Source organism: Tenrec ecaudatus, chromosome 12 (genome assembly GCF_050624435.1).
Source record: "Tenrec ecaudatus isolate mTenEca1 chromosome 12, mTenEca1.hap1, whole genome shotgun sequence".
Taxonomy (NCBI): Eukaryota; Metazoa; Chordata; class Mammalia; order Afrosoricida; family Tenrecidae; genus Tenrec; species Tenrec ecaudatus.
In genome coordinates this window covers 137,645,332-137,658,574 of record NC_134541.1, presented here as the reverse complement: position 1 = coordinate 137,658,574, position 13,243 = coordinate 137,645,332, and the positions used below count along the sequence as shown (strand labels likewise).

Sequence of the window (13,243 nt, the reverse complement as noted above, 5' to 3'; positions counted from 1 at the left end):
CATCCCAGCATGAGGAGGGAGACCGGGACCGACTTTTCTTTTTTTTTTTAAGCAAAAGGGGATTCGTGAAAGGTGAGGCTGTTGCCTCCTGGGAAGACTCACAGCGTTGGAAACCCGACGCAGCCACTTTGAGGCAAAATGGGTTTGGGGCTGTAAAATGTCTACAGTGCGCAATCAGTGTCGCCCTCCGCCTCGTGTGATGCTCCCTCTCGGTCACGGTGGCCCTGGAAGTGTCTCCTCCCACCCCACGCTTTCAGCCTGTCTGTGTCTTCCTTCGGATCTGCAGGGAGTCACTTGCAGACACATTTAGCTGGGCCATGGCCTTGTGTTTGCACTGCTTTTTAAAAATTCAGACTTTGAAATGGAAAGTTGAAATGTTTGCACTTAAAGTCATTACTGGTAAGGAAGGACTTCAGGCATTTGCTGTGTGTTTCTATATAGAAAAGTGACTCACTGCCATCTGGTCAATCCTGCCTCATAACGATCCTGTAAGATAGAGAGACCTGTTCCTTAGGGTTTCCAAGACTGACAGTCTTTATGGGAGCAGACAGCTTCATCTTTCTGGTGGGTTTGAGCTGCCGGCTATTGGGCTAGTCAGCCCACTGTTTAATCCATGCTATGTAATCTTTTGTTCAATTCCTCCACGACTGCCATCTTTTGAGTTTAATTGGTTTGGGGGCAAAGGGGAAGTCCCCCTGTTTTTGTTTCTAGTAATAGCCTTGGGTGGACATGCGGAAGAGATGTTAGGCAGCCTGCCAATGAGCCCTCCCTGCTTTGGCTTCTGCCCGGTTACCTCCCAGCCTCCAGTTATCAGGTGCAGCTGGTGCCTAAGCCCTGTCAGCTAACTAGAGCGTCTTTATCATTGAGCCCACTGCTGGTTTCCAAGATGCAATTACTTTCTCTCCTTGCCCCCCCCCCCACCCCGCACCATTCTTACCATTTTTTTTAAGAAGTTGCCCTCTTGTAGCTTTGGTGAGGTTTCTGACCGTTTAGTGGTGGCCCCTTCCTTGGCATTCCTCTGCCTAGGGGAAAAGTTGACTATCTTTTCATAAGTCCATTCATAATACTTTTATTTTGATCTGTGCTTGTTCAAGTCTCTTGCCCATTTTAAAAATTCTTCTTCCTCTTTGCTCTGTAGCCGGGACGCATTCCAGGAACAGCCTCTGATCTTTCACAACCTGGTATGCCAAGTTCAGTGAATGAAAGCTCTGGATTTTAACATCACTCAATGTGCTAATATCTTCCTTTGTAATTTATGGATTTTTCTCATTTTAAGAAATCCTGTCTACCCCTCACAGAAGGGTCACAAGGAAGGGATAAGCCAGCCAGTGCACGGTATAGCATCAACAAAACACACAACATTCCTCTAGTTCTTTAATGCTTCCTTCTCCCCCCACATCATGACCCCAGCCTTACCTTACACATCTGGCTAGACCAGAGCATGCATATACATTGGTACAGATAAGAACTCTCATTACATGGAATCCAGGACAGATAGACCCCTTAGGAACAGTAATGGGAGTTGCGACACCAGGAGGGTGGAGGGAGAAGGGGGAACTGATTGATTGCAATGATCAATGTATAACACTCCCCTCCCCCGCCCCAGCCAGGATGAACAATAGAAACATGGGTGAGGAGAGACACTGGATGGTATCAGATATTAAAATAATAATTTATAATTTATCAAGTGTTCACAAGGATGGGATGGTGAGGGGCGGGAGGGAAAAAAGAGGAGCTGATACCAAGGACGCAAGTAGAAAGAAAATGCCTTGAGAATGATGATGGCAACATATGCACAAATGCGACAGATACAGTTGATGTACGGATGGCTACAAGAACTGTAAGAGCCCCCAATAAAATTTAAAAAGAAAAAAAATCCTGTCCACCCTGAAGTCATTAAAAAAATGTTTTTATAAATTTGTATTTTCATCTAAAATTGTGTGCTGTTTTCTTTGGCATTTCAGCCTCTGAGTTACCTGTAGTGGAGTGAAAACAGGTGCGACGAGGAGGCTCAGTGGCACCGTGGGGACAAGTTGGGCTGCTTCCCCCCAAGGTCTCCAGTTTGAAGCCACCAGCTACTGGGGGCGGGGGATGGGGGTTGTGGTGACGAGAGCAGAAGACGGGGCTCTATGCTCCTGTGGAGACTCCAGTTTCAGAGACCCACAGGAGCCGTTGTTGTGCTCTGTCCTGTAGGGTCTCCGTGCACCGGAGTCCACGGTGGCCCTGAGTTTGGTTGGCGTTTGAGGTATGGTGCTAGGAAGAGTCCCTTTGGTTGATTTCTCTAGACCACGGAGTCAGCACCCTTGATTTATTGAAGGTTGAGCTCAAGGCCAGCTGTGCCACAAATTACGTGTCTATCCTAGGGGTTAGGGGCAGTGTCTGGAAGGGAGGTTTCTGAGCCTTGTCTTCTGTCTCATCGGTCAGTCTGTCTGACCCTCCGTCATTAGCACGTCCCCTTGGTTTGTTTGTAGAAGCTCTGAAGGTTCTCTTGGCATTGACCCCTGTTTTCAACCTTTTCCTTCTTTAAACAGATTCATGAAATGGAAATTGTAAACGTACTGTGGTGTGGACGATCAAAGCCAAATGCCTTTTCTTCGACAAGCTTAGTGAAATAAGCCACCTCCAATACGATTGACCTGGGTCCTTGCTGGGCAAGGGCTGGGAGGGGCCCCTGGAAGGATGAGCACCACCCCCTCACAGCGTCGCCATCTTTACTTCTGGTCCTTATTGGCGTCGGCTGCGTCGGCGTCCCGCGGGCAAGGCCTCTGCGGTGGTGGTGCACGTTGTCAGCGGCTGGCCATCTGTGGTTCTGTGCCTGCTGAAGGTTGCATGGGACCAGCCGTCTTGTGTGGTCTCTGCCACAGCCAATCTTCCCTGAGTATCATCTCCAAGGCCCGTGCTGGGCCGTCCTTACGGGGCAGTCGCCGTCCCAGCTCAGCCGGACAGTCCCACACTGTGCTCCAGACAAGCAGTGGCTGTCGGGTGGTTTCATGTGATGTTTCCCCCTCTTCCTCTCAGTGCCGGAAGACCTGTCATTAGAGGAGAGAGAAGAACTGATAGACATCCGTCGAAGGAAAAAGGAACTCATCGATGACATTGAGGTAAACGCAAGTCTCTTTGCTTTGGCCTTGAGGTTCAAAAAAAGACCAATAAAAGGCCCTGGGGGAGATTGGGGTGTCCAGGGTGTGTCTGGAAGAGTCACCTGGAGAAATGGTGAGAGAGGCATCCAGGTTGGTAGACTCAGGCCACCGTGCTGGGCAAGTCGGCTGGGGCACATGTCGGAGGTGAAGGAGCAGGAGATGGCCTGATGGAGGAGGAGGCCCTCTCCTGAGACACTAGGCAGCAGCCGCAGGCTCGACACGGGCTCCTGGCCATGTGTGGGCCTCCAGGCCTGCCTTGTCTCAGGGCCCCTCCTGCCCAGCGCCCAGCGCCCAGCACCCAGCACCCAGCACCCAGCGCTGGGCCAGTGACGTTCCAGATGCTTTTTGTTTATTGGCTTTTTGCAATTGAGTGGTTTGATCATATTACAGAGAGTACGGTACAACCGTCACCACAATCCATTTTAGGAGCTTTCTTCTTTGTCTCTTTCTCGTGTTTATTATTATTAGCTCCTCGTTGGCCTCCAGCCTCTCCCCTTCCCTAACTTTCTCACTCGCTGTCGTCAGGTCATCGCGACCCTGTAGGACCAGGTAACAAAGCTGTTCACATCCCGGTCCATGCTCGGAGTGGCGTCACTGGAGGCTTAATCCAAGGGGGCGCCCCGCAAATGGATTCTGGGCTTCCACTGCCATCCAGTCTCCTGCAAACCAGGTGTTGGCAGATATGTTTTGAATGAGGGACTAAAGCACAGGTTGCGCTCCAGTGGTGCTCGCAGTGCCCTGCTAGCTATTCGGAGAACAAGGATAAGGGGCACAAAGATGGCAGATACAGGCAGACCTGTGCTTTCCTCTGCAGGGGGCCAGCCCTGCAGCCTGCTCCCGTCTGCCACTGCCCCGGCTCCAAATTTCACACCCCCTTGTAGAAAGAGGAGTCAGTCAGAAATGAGCCCTCCCCTGAGGAACGCCCCGTCACTGTCACGCCAAGATAAACGTGGCTTCCCAGACCACTATCCGGGAGCCCAGCCCAGCCCAGACAATCGCCCTGTTCTAGGAGCTGCTGCTCTCTATCGGAGGTTTCCTGGCTCCAAGTCATGAGGTTCCAAACAAATCTCTTGAGTGTCCCGGGAAGGTGTTTTGTGGAATGTTTTCTGCTCAAGTTCCCTTCCGTTCTTGGAAAACCCAGATAACCCAGCCCAGCGGCTTTGGGCCCGAGGGTGGGAGTGCCCCCTAAGAGCCCCGGCCTGCCGTGGGGATCACTGGTGCCGGGCCCAGAGAATCCGAGCTCATGGGAAGCTCAGAGTAGCACTGATACCGCAGGCTTCCTTCGGACGACGCTGTAAGTGCCAAGCCCCTGCAGAGGGTAGGTGAATTGCCAAGTCTCCCAGCCACAGAGGTGAGAGTCACATGGTAGGAAAGGTGGGGGCAGGGTTGCAGCCCCTGCTGGAATTCCTGGCTCATCTGCGAGCCCTGTTATCAGCGGTCCTGCCTTGGACTCTGCCTCTGCTCCTGATGGAGGTCAACCTGAGACCAGGGAAGTCACGTTGCACCTGACCGTGGCTCAGTGTCAGCATCCATCTCCTTGTCCCAAGAACCTGAGGAGTGATGCTGGAGAAAGCCAGGCCTGCAGGGCCACACATGGAGGGGTGCTCACCACACATTGCTCCCCTCGGGCTGCTCTTGTCCTTCCTCCAGAAGGAGCCCTGAGGCGCAGTGGGGCTGCCAACTCTTAAAACCGGCAGGTCCAGCCTGCCAGCTGTTGCAGGGAGAGAGAGGAGGTTGTCTGCCCCTGTCCCAGCCTGCCAGTTGCTGCAGCAGCAGATGAGCTTAGATGAGGCTGTCTGCTCCCCTGAGGAGGCACACTCTGAGAAACCCACGGGCAGCTCTGCTTGTGAGTCAGCACGGGCTTGAGGGCAGGTCTTGTTCACCTTACACAGACTGGAACCTGCCCGGTGTGCCCTCTGCCTTCTGATTGTGCAGCTGGTGGGTGCTCCTGAACCATGGTGGCCGTCACAGAGAGACTGGCTGTCTCAATAAAGGGACAGGCAGAATTTGCCTCACTGCTCAGGGCAAACAGGGCATTTTTTGCCCACCAGAGGTCTGTGGCCACCCTGTGCCACCTGGTCGGTCGGTGCCACTGTCCCAGCCACCTGCGTCCACATCCTGCATCTCTGTCCCATTTTGGGTGTTCTCGGGGTCGGTCACTTTCTCATCTCGCTGCCACACATCACAGGCGGCCACCTGTGTCCACATTGCCTCTCTGTCCATGAGGAGCCCAGGACAGCCACTCACTGGCTTGCCGCCATCTTTGCTTGACTGCAGCGGGCTGTACCCCGCGGTCTCCAAGGCTGGCCAGTGATGCCCACCTGGGAGAGCCCCAGGGAGGCAGGCAGCCAGAAAACTCGGAGGCCGGGAGGAGAGTCTACATGACACGTTCCCACCTTCCTCTGCCCGACCTGCTCTCTCAACAGCGGCTGAAATACGAGATTGCAGAAGTGATGACAGAGATTGACAACCTGACGTCTGTGGAGGAGAGGTGCGTGCGTGCATGCGTACATGTATGGGGGAACTCCCAGATTTCACCCCTTCCTTACACACACGCGTGCATGCCAGCCATGGCCTGGTCCTCTCTTCAAGGGCCACTCTGGAGCTCTTCGGCCCTTTGCACCAGAGTCGAGTAGGGCTCTGTCCCTGGAAGCCCCCTTCCCCAAAACCGCTCTTCTCCAGCAGTTGCTGCTGTGGGCTTGGGGAGCCACAGGTGAGCGGCAGCATCCGCTGGGCTGTTTGGGGTGCTGAGGAGTGATCGCACTTAGTGTCAGAAGAGCGATGGCAGCCAGAGCGCGGCTGCCTCTACACGGGGTGGGTGTGAGGGTGTGACCCCTCCTCTTCCTCGGGCCGTACTGGTGCTGGTGGCTGTGGGGAGGGCAGCCTACGGAGGGAGCAAGATGCAGCCGGGCCACGCCAGACCATGCCGTCTTTCAGGTTCATGGAAACATCCTGATGTGCCTCTTTGTCTCTTTCTAACTGATAGCAAAACCACGCAGAGGAACAAGCAGATAGCCATGGGGAGGAAGAAGTTCAACATGGATCCCAAGAAGGTGAGCCCTTCCTCGCCATCACCGGGTTTGTAGAAACACATCCCTGACAGACAGATGACGTGGTGTTTCTCTTCCCCTCTATTCACCGGGGCAGAGGAAGGAGGGTCAGGAACAGGATGTGTGGCTAATGACCTCCTTGGCCATGAGACCAGAGGAACTAGATGGAACCCAACTACTATGACTGGGCCCTTGGATCACAGATTCTATGGAATGATCCTGATCAAAGGAGGGAAAACACCCAAAAGGATTTCACTTTCTAATTGGCTATAGACTTCCTGGATGAACCCCGTAATGATTGCTCTGAGACCATCTTTAAGCTGTAAGCCAAAACGGCCCCACGAGGCCTTAAGGCCAAATAACCGTTTAGCTCAGCGAGCAAAGGAGACATGTGAGGCTCTTTGGAGAACACGGCGAGTGGCAGCAGCAACTGGAAAGCGTAGAGTGGAACCCTCGAGGGCTGTGCGCGCCTGTCTGGACGAGGAGGAGGAGGAGGATGGTTACACAGCTCAGCACCTGTGGTCCGTCACTCAGTAGTGCATGCAGTAACTGTTGCGTTGGTGTGTGCCTTAGTGACAAACTAAAATGCAAAGAGAAGCAATCCCGTTCCCTCCTCAGCCCTGCCAGCACATAGTCGGGGAAGCTCCCAGCCCTCTGTGTCGTCATCATGCCATCCCAAAGGCACTGCCAGCCGACCTCGGCCCTCTGACACCATCCCCCGATTCCCAGCCAGACCCCGTGGGTCCTGAAAGGGGGCCTGGGCTTAGACCCAAGCTCAGTGGAGGGGTCCAAGTTTGCCGAGAGTTGAGTGTTGGGCTGCTCACCAAAAACTGAGCCAGCCACTCCTCTGGAGAAAGATGGACTGGGACAGTCTGCCTCTAACGCAGTGGTTCTCAACCTCCCTCACGCCGCGACCCTTTCATATAGGTCCTCATGTGGTGGTGACCCCCAACCATAGCATTATCGTCGTTGCTACTTCATCACTGTCAGTTTGCTACTGTGGTGAATCGGGCAACCTCTGTAAAAGGGTCGTTCAACACCCCCCCTCCCCAAAGGTCGCGACCCCCAAGTTGAGAACCCCTGCTCTAAAGGTTTATAACTTCAGAAGCCTTCTGCCTGCAGTGTTACTATGGGTCAAGGACCTCAATGGCGGGACGCTCCGAGCCTGGTGTGGCACATGTTCAGGCACGGGTAGCAGAGACTCAGCTGAAATCAGCCATGGGCTGTTCTCCGCCCCACCAGTAAAGCGAGCCACCAGCGCCACTGCTGAGTGACTCCCAAGTCACAGGACCAGGGTTCCTCTGACCACACGATCACCACCATGGCTCCAGCACTACACCCAGCTTGAGGCAGGACGGGAGGCATGCTGAGCTGTGCCTGCCACAGGGTCTCCTTTGAGAAACTGAGACCCTTCCCAGGTGCTCCCCACCGCCTCCTTTCTGTGTGCGGGTCCAGATCAGTCATACAGCCCTTTCTAGCTGCCGGAGAGGCCTGGCAGTGACTACTCAGAGGAGGATTGCCAAACTCAGGGGTCGGGGAGGACTGCTATTGGCTGGCCTCCAGCATCACGGAGCCCTCCCGACACAGAAGGGACCTTTTGTCCCTTCCCCCAGGACGGTTAGCTGCTGGTACTTGGGTCAGGGCCATCCCTAATAACCATGGCGACAGTTTGTTCGTTGGCTCTGGCACACCGCCTTTTCACCTGTGAGCTTGCCGGGAGGGTGAGCCGGGCTTGCCTTTGCTGGGTGCCGCGTGCCGTGGGAAGGTTTGCAGACCGGCTTGGGCCCTTGGTACCCACACCTGCCGGAGCCGTGCTCTCAGCGCCCGGAGCCGTCTGAGGAAAAGGACCTGTGTGACCTCCTTCCTCCTGCTCTTCCAGGGGATCCAGTTCCTCATCGAGAACGACCTGCTGCAGAGTTCCCCGGAGGACGTGGCCCAGTTCCTGTACAAAGGGGAGGGGCTCAACAAGACTGTCATCGGGGACTACCTTGGTGAACGGTAGGCTGGGGGTCTGTTGTAGTTAGTTGGCCCTGAGTGAGGGGGAGGTGGGGGTCACAAACTGCTCTTCAGTCACGAGTGACCCCAGGGCCATCACCTCTTCGCTGTGCCCTCCTAAGGAGAGAGCAGCTCAGGGGTTCTAGGTGGGCCCTGTGGTCTTTGGAATGCCCTTCTTGAAAGACCCCTGATAGAACTGGAAATGTCGCTGCCTCTTTCTCTTTGTGTCAGAAAACTTGCTGGGTCTTCTGGTGTTTTCCCTGGAAAGACACCAGGTTTCTGAGTGTTTTCCCCCTGCCCCGCCTCTTGGGGTGTGAAAACTGGGGGAAGTTATTTTTTTTTAAATTATTTTGTTAAGGGCACATATAACTCATCACAATCCATACATACATTAATTGTGTAAAGCACATTTGTACATTCATTGCCCTGCTCATTCTCAAAACATTTACTCTCCACCTAAGCCCCTGGCCTCAACTCCTCATTTTTCCCCCTCCCTTCACCCTCAAAGTTGTTATTTTTTAAGGCGGAAACCAGCAGCTCAGCCTCCCGCCCTGAGAAGTCCATTTACTCTGCTGCACAGACCGGAGGGCCGACCTTCCAAACCCAGCAGCTGCTCGCTCAGGGTGATTTCTGCGTGTGGCTTTCTGTTCAAGATATATCAGCCGAGGGACAAGGGGAATGCTTCCCAGCTCGTCCTGCGCGGCCTGTGCTACCCTGATGCCCAAACCAGACAGGGGTCACAGCACCAGGCCAACGCCTTTTATAAGAAACATGGAAAAGTCGCAGTAAAAGATGGTGGGAGCTGCCCGCAGACTTCTTTGTAAGCGCGGAGACAGACCCTCAGCGACACACTGAAGAGCTGGGCCCAGCGGTGTCTAACAAGCGCTGTGCCGCGCCCAGCAATGCAAGGAGGGCCCCAAAGCCCCTCAGCGTGTGAGGCACAGAAGCCACACGGCTGTCCAGATGAGGATTGGGCTTTGTTAAAATTAAGCAGTTCTCTGTGATAAACACACCCAAACAAGGACTAGTGCCACCCCCCCCCCCATGAGAGAGGTCTCCGGAAACCCCACAACTGTCATTGCACTTAGTTGTACCAAGACAGTTGTTTAGCCCTGAGCTCAGAAATGGAGCACCAGTGTCTGCTTTCCCCATGTCTTTTCAGCATGGCACCGGCCGTTCTAGCCAGCGTGATTAGGCAAATAAATGAACTTTAAGGCATTCAGATTGGAAAAGAAGAGGTAAAATTGCATCTCTTTGCAGATGGCCTCACGATCTGTTGGTGTAAAATTTCACACCTTTTAGTTCCATTTTTAACTGGGTCCTCTTTCCCAGACTCCCCCTGGAGCTACCCAGTCCAGCCAGACCCGAGTGCATTGCACTTAACAGAAGGTGCATTTGTGACAGATCAGAGGCTGTGACAGCCCTGCTTCTAGAGTCTACCTCTGCCGTGTTTCCATTGGCACGTGTTCACATGCGTCTCTGGATCACACTTTGGCAATTTTCAGATTGTCTCAGACTTTGTATAATGCCTTTGCACAGCTTAACACATTGGTGTGAGCTGCTTTTGTGCGATGCCCTGGGAAAGCGGGAATCCGCACGTGACTTGCTGGATGACGGAATCCGCTTGACTGCTGTGCTCTGCAACAGAGCTCACCACTATCTGTCTGCTTTGTGGCGTGTGTGACGCCGGGGACCTTCACCTTAGTGCCTCCAGCTCCAAAACGCCCGTGAGATGGGAACAAGCAGAGCACCCACTGCGCAGGGGCCTCGGCTCGCGTGGCCTGTTAAGTGTCCGCAAACTGCTTCAGTGTCACGGTGACCTCATGCCCATTGGAACTAAATCCACCCAGTTGTCCCACACCAGGCTCACAATCGTGATTAGGCTTGAGCCAGTGCCTGCAGCCACCATGTCCGTCCGTCTGTCTCGTCAGGGGTCCTCCTCAGCCATGTGCCGAGTCCCTTCCAACCCGAGGCGTTCCTCCCACAGCCCTCTCCCTGCCAGTGTCCTGCTGCTGCTGCTGCTGTTCCTGGGTTTTCAGTGTCCGACCAGGGCTGCTGCTATCCACAGGGCTGTCCGTGGCTCATTCCTGCGGAGTGGACAGCCTGTGCTTTCTTTGTAGTCCGTTCCTAGTCTGGGGGCTCTGCTGAGTCCTGTTCCCCTGGTGACCCTGCTGGCATCTGAAATACCAGTGATGTAGCTTCCAGCATCACAGTAACGTGCAAGCCACCAATGTGGCAAACTGGCAGGCCAGTGCTTGCCCTACCACCGCCCCCTTCCAGACGAAGAGAGGACTGACTCAGCACCCCCTGGCCATTCTCGCCCATCAGCCAGGATCAAGTGTGGGTTCCTGCTTATTGCAGTGCCCTCCCCCCATCGCAGCACTTTGGGCCTCTCTTACTGGTCTGAGAGAGGAGAACATTCTGCTGAGCACTGCACAGTGCCTGGGCTTAGCTCCTGGGGCCCCTTGGAACCTCGGCTGTGGTGCCGTGCAGGAGTCCTACTGTGTCCTGGTGCCTTGAATTGTAGCAACTGCTGTAAAGCCTTAAAGCGTTCTCTCTTAACTGAAACACGGTCTTCTAATCTCGCAGAGCTCCAAACCCAACCAAACTCATGCCACCAGGTCAGTTCTGACTCACAGTGAGCCTGCATCAGGGTTTCCTTCGGGGAGCAGACCGCCCGCTGCCTCTTTCTCCCTCGGGGTGGCTGGTGGGTTTGAATTGCAGCCCTGCGGTCAGCGATCCGATGCTCACCCAGCAGCGCACCGGAGCTCCCTCCAGCATTGGCAAGGCCTGCCCTTTGAATGAAAATGAAGCAGTAAGACACAAGGGGGCTGCAAAGAGCCTGAAGGAGCATGCCCTTGGAAGAGGAGGGATTTCCCCAGGCGCTTCTGCAGCCTGTCGTGGGCTACCCTGGGCTCAGGACATGCCTCTTTCCTCTCCTAGGGACGAGTTCAACATCAAAGTCCTCCAAGCTTTTGTGGAACTCCACGAGTTTGCAGATCTCAACCTCGTACAGGCCTTAAGGTCAGTCCTACTGGGCACCGGGTTCATAGGCAGGTGCAGTCCTTCCGCCCCATCAGGAGCCCAGAAGGCCTCTCAGCGAGCACTGGTGTTGTCTAAGCAGACACACGTGCACACTCAGTGGCCCGGACACAAGTCTGGACTCACAGGCCCCTTGAGGCGCCCACTCTCGGATAGCGACCCCGTTGGGCACTGCTTCCTTCCCTGTTGGGTTTCTAATGGTCCCCGGCAGTTTTGTGGCATGCTCTCTGCCCATGTCAGCTGATTGCTCTGTGGCCAGGGGCAGGCCAGCTCTTGGCCAGACACTCCCTCCCAGGCCATCAGCTTGGTGAGTCCAGCTGTCCCTGGGTGTTTCTGCTCAGTTGCGCTGTGCCCCCCAGGAGTCACACAGAGGCTGGCATCCCCACAGGGCACCCCAGGAGTATCAGCCCTCAGACAGTGTCGAGGGGAAGCCTGTGCAGCTCTTGGCCACCCACGCTGGTTTCTCCTTGTATACACCTGTGTGCCTTTCCTTCCTGACTGTACGTCTGAGTGTGTGCTGCTGGACCTGGGTGGGTGCCTGTCAGTCCTGGGGGAGGCCACGCTCCGAGAGTTCACAAGCAGGATACACCCGAACGCGCAAAGACCTCACCAACATGGCTCCAGTGGGAGCCTCTTGGCTGTGTGACCTGCTGCCTGAGGTGGGGGACCCAAGGCCATGCCAGCTCCCTCTGCAGGGGTGAGAGTGGGTGGCAGGAGCCACGGCTGAAGGGGCAGGTGCTAGCCAAGGGGTAGCCCCATAGGGGTGCGCAGGGAGAAGGGCACCAGGCGGGCAGGCCCTGGTTTCGTAGTCCGGGAGCTCCACTAGAGTGGAGCAGCAAGGGGCCCTGGTTTATGTGCCTTCTTCAGACCAAAGGACCGGGCTGGAGCCACACGAAGAGGTAAGAAGAGAAGGACGTTCAACTGCCCTCCTCCCTGCTGGCCCGCGGGCCGGAGCGGGCCAGGGGCTGAAGGCCCGGGTAAGGAGGGCCCAGGCCAGGCAGGCCCAGGAGCCGCCACGTGGCCTGAGGACGGGCTGTCCCTCTGCAGGCAGTTCCTGTGGAGCTTCCGACTTCCTGGGGAGGCACAGAAGATCGACCGCATGATGGAGGCCTTCGCCCAGCGCTACTGCCTATGCAACCCTGGGGTCTTCCAGTCCACAGGTCGGTGCAGCCCGAGGGCAGGACATGGGTGACCCTCTGGGCACGGGCCGGGCTCCCTGTGGGTGGCTAAGGAGGCCCAGGGACAGGACAGCTGCACGCCAGGCCAGCGTGTGCTGCGTGTGGTGAGTGGCCTGCGCCGTGCCCCTGTGCCGCAGACACCTGCTATGTGCTCTCCTTTGCCATCATCATGCTCAACACGAGCCTGCACAACCACAACGTGCGCGACAAGCCCACGGCTGAGCGCTTCATCAGCATGAACCGAGGCATCAACGAGGGCGGGGATCTTCCAGAGGAGCTGCTGCGGGTGAGTGGCCCCCACTCCCCTGCGCCCTCCCCTGGCTCTCAGGCTGGGTTTCTGCAGGCTGGGTCTCTGTCCAGTCAGCTTTGCTCAGAGCCTCTCGGTTCCCCAAGGCCGGCCTGCCCCTTCCTCCTGGTCTGAGTGAACCCCGCTCTACGGCACCCTCCCCTCCACGCAGAATCTGTACGAGAGTATCAAGAACGAGCCCTTCAAGATCCCGGAGGATGACGGGAATGACCTGACGCACACCTTCTTCAACCCCGACCGGGAGGGCTGGCTCCTGAAGCTGGGTGAGTGCGGGAGCCCCCAGCTCCTCCAAGTACAGCCTGCGGGGCTGGGCAGGCAGGGCGCCTCGCTGCCCACCCCTCCCCAAGGCTCGGCCCAGACCACGCCCAAGCAAGCCTCTGTCCCCCAAGCCAGCGCACCCCCCTGCAGGAACCTCAGCCGCCTCTCCCTGGGGGCTGTGATGTGGACACATAGTTGAAACTGTGCCTTCTTGTTTCCTTCTGCCTGTGGCTCCCATCTTTCTGTTCTGTGACGGGCTTCCCCTGCGCTAGG

General features: G+C 55.9%; 1 protein-coding gene across 1 annotated transcript in view; it reads left to right on the top strand.

Moving 5' to 3' along the window:
• CYTH3 (cytohesin 3) overlaps positions 1 to 13,243 on the top strand; it is an 82,459-nt gene that overhangs the window by 61,090 nt on the left and 8,126 nt on the right. The window contains exons 2-9 of the mRNA XM_075527529.1: positions 3,019 to 3,101; positions 5,567 to 5,631; positions 6,127 to 6,193; positions 8,070 to 8,188; positions 11,129 to 11,209; positions 12,275 to 12,387; positions 12,543 to 12,691; positions 12,864 to 12,975. Of these exons, the coding sequence (XP_075383644.1) occupies positions 3,019 to 3,101; positions 5,567 to 5,631; positions 6,127 to 6,193; positions 8,070 to 8,188; positions 11,129 to 11,209; positions 12,275 to 12,387; positions 12,543 to 12,691; positions 12,864 to 12,975 (789 nt within the window). The remainder of the gene's footprint in view (positions 1 to 3,018; positions 3,102 to 5,566; positions 5,632 to 6,126; positions 6,194 to 8,069; positions 8,189 to 11,128; positions 11,210 to 12,274; positions 12,388 to 12,542; positions 12,692 to 12,863; positions 12,976 to 13,243) is intronic.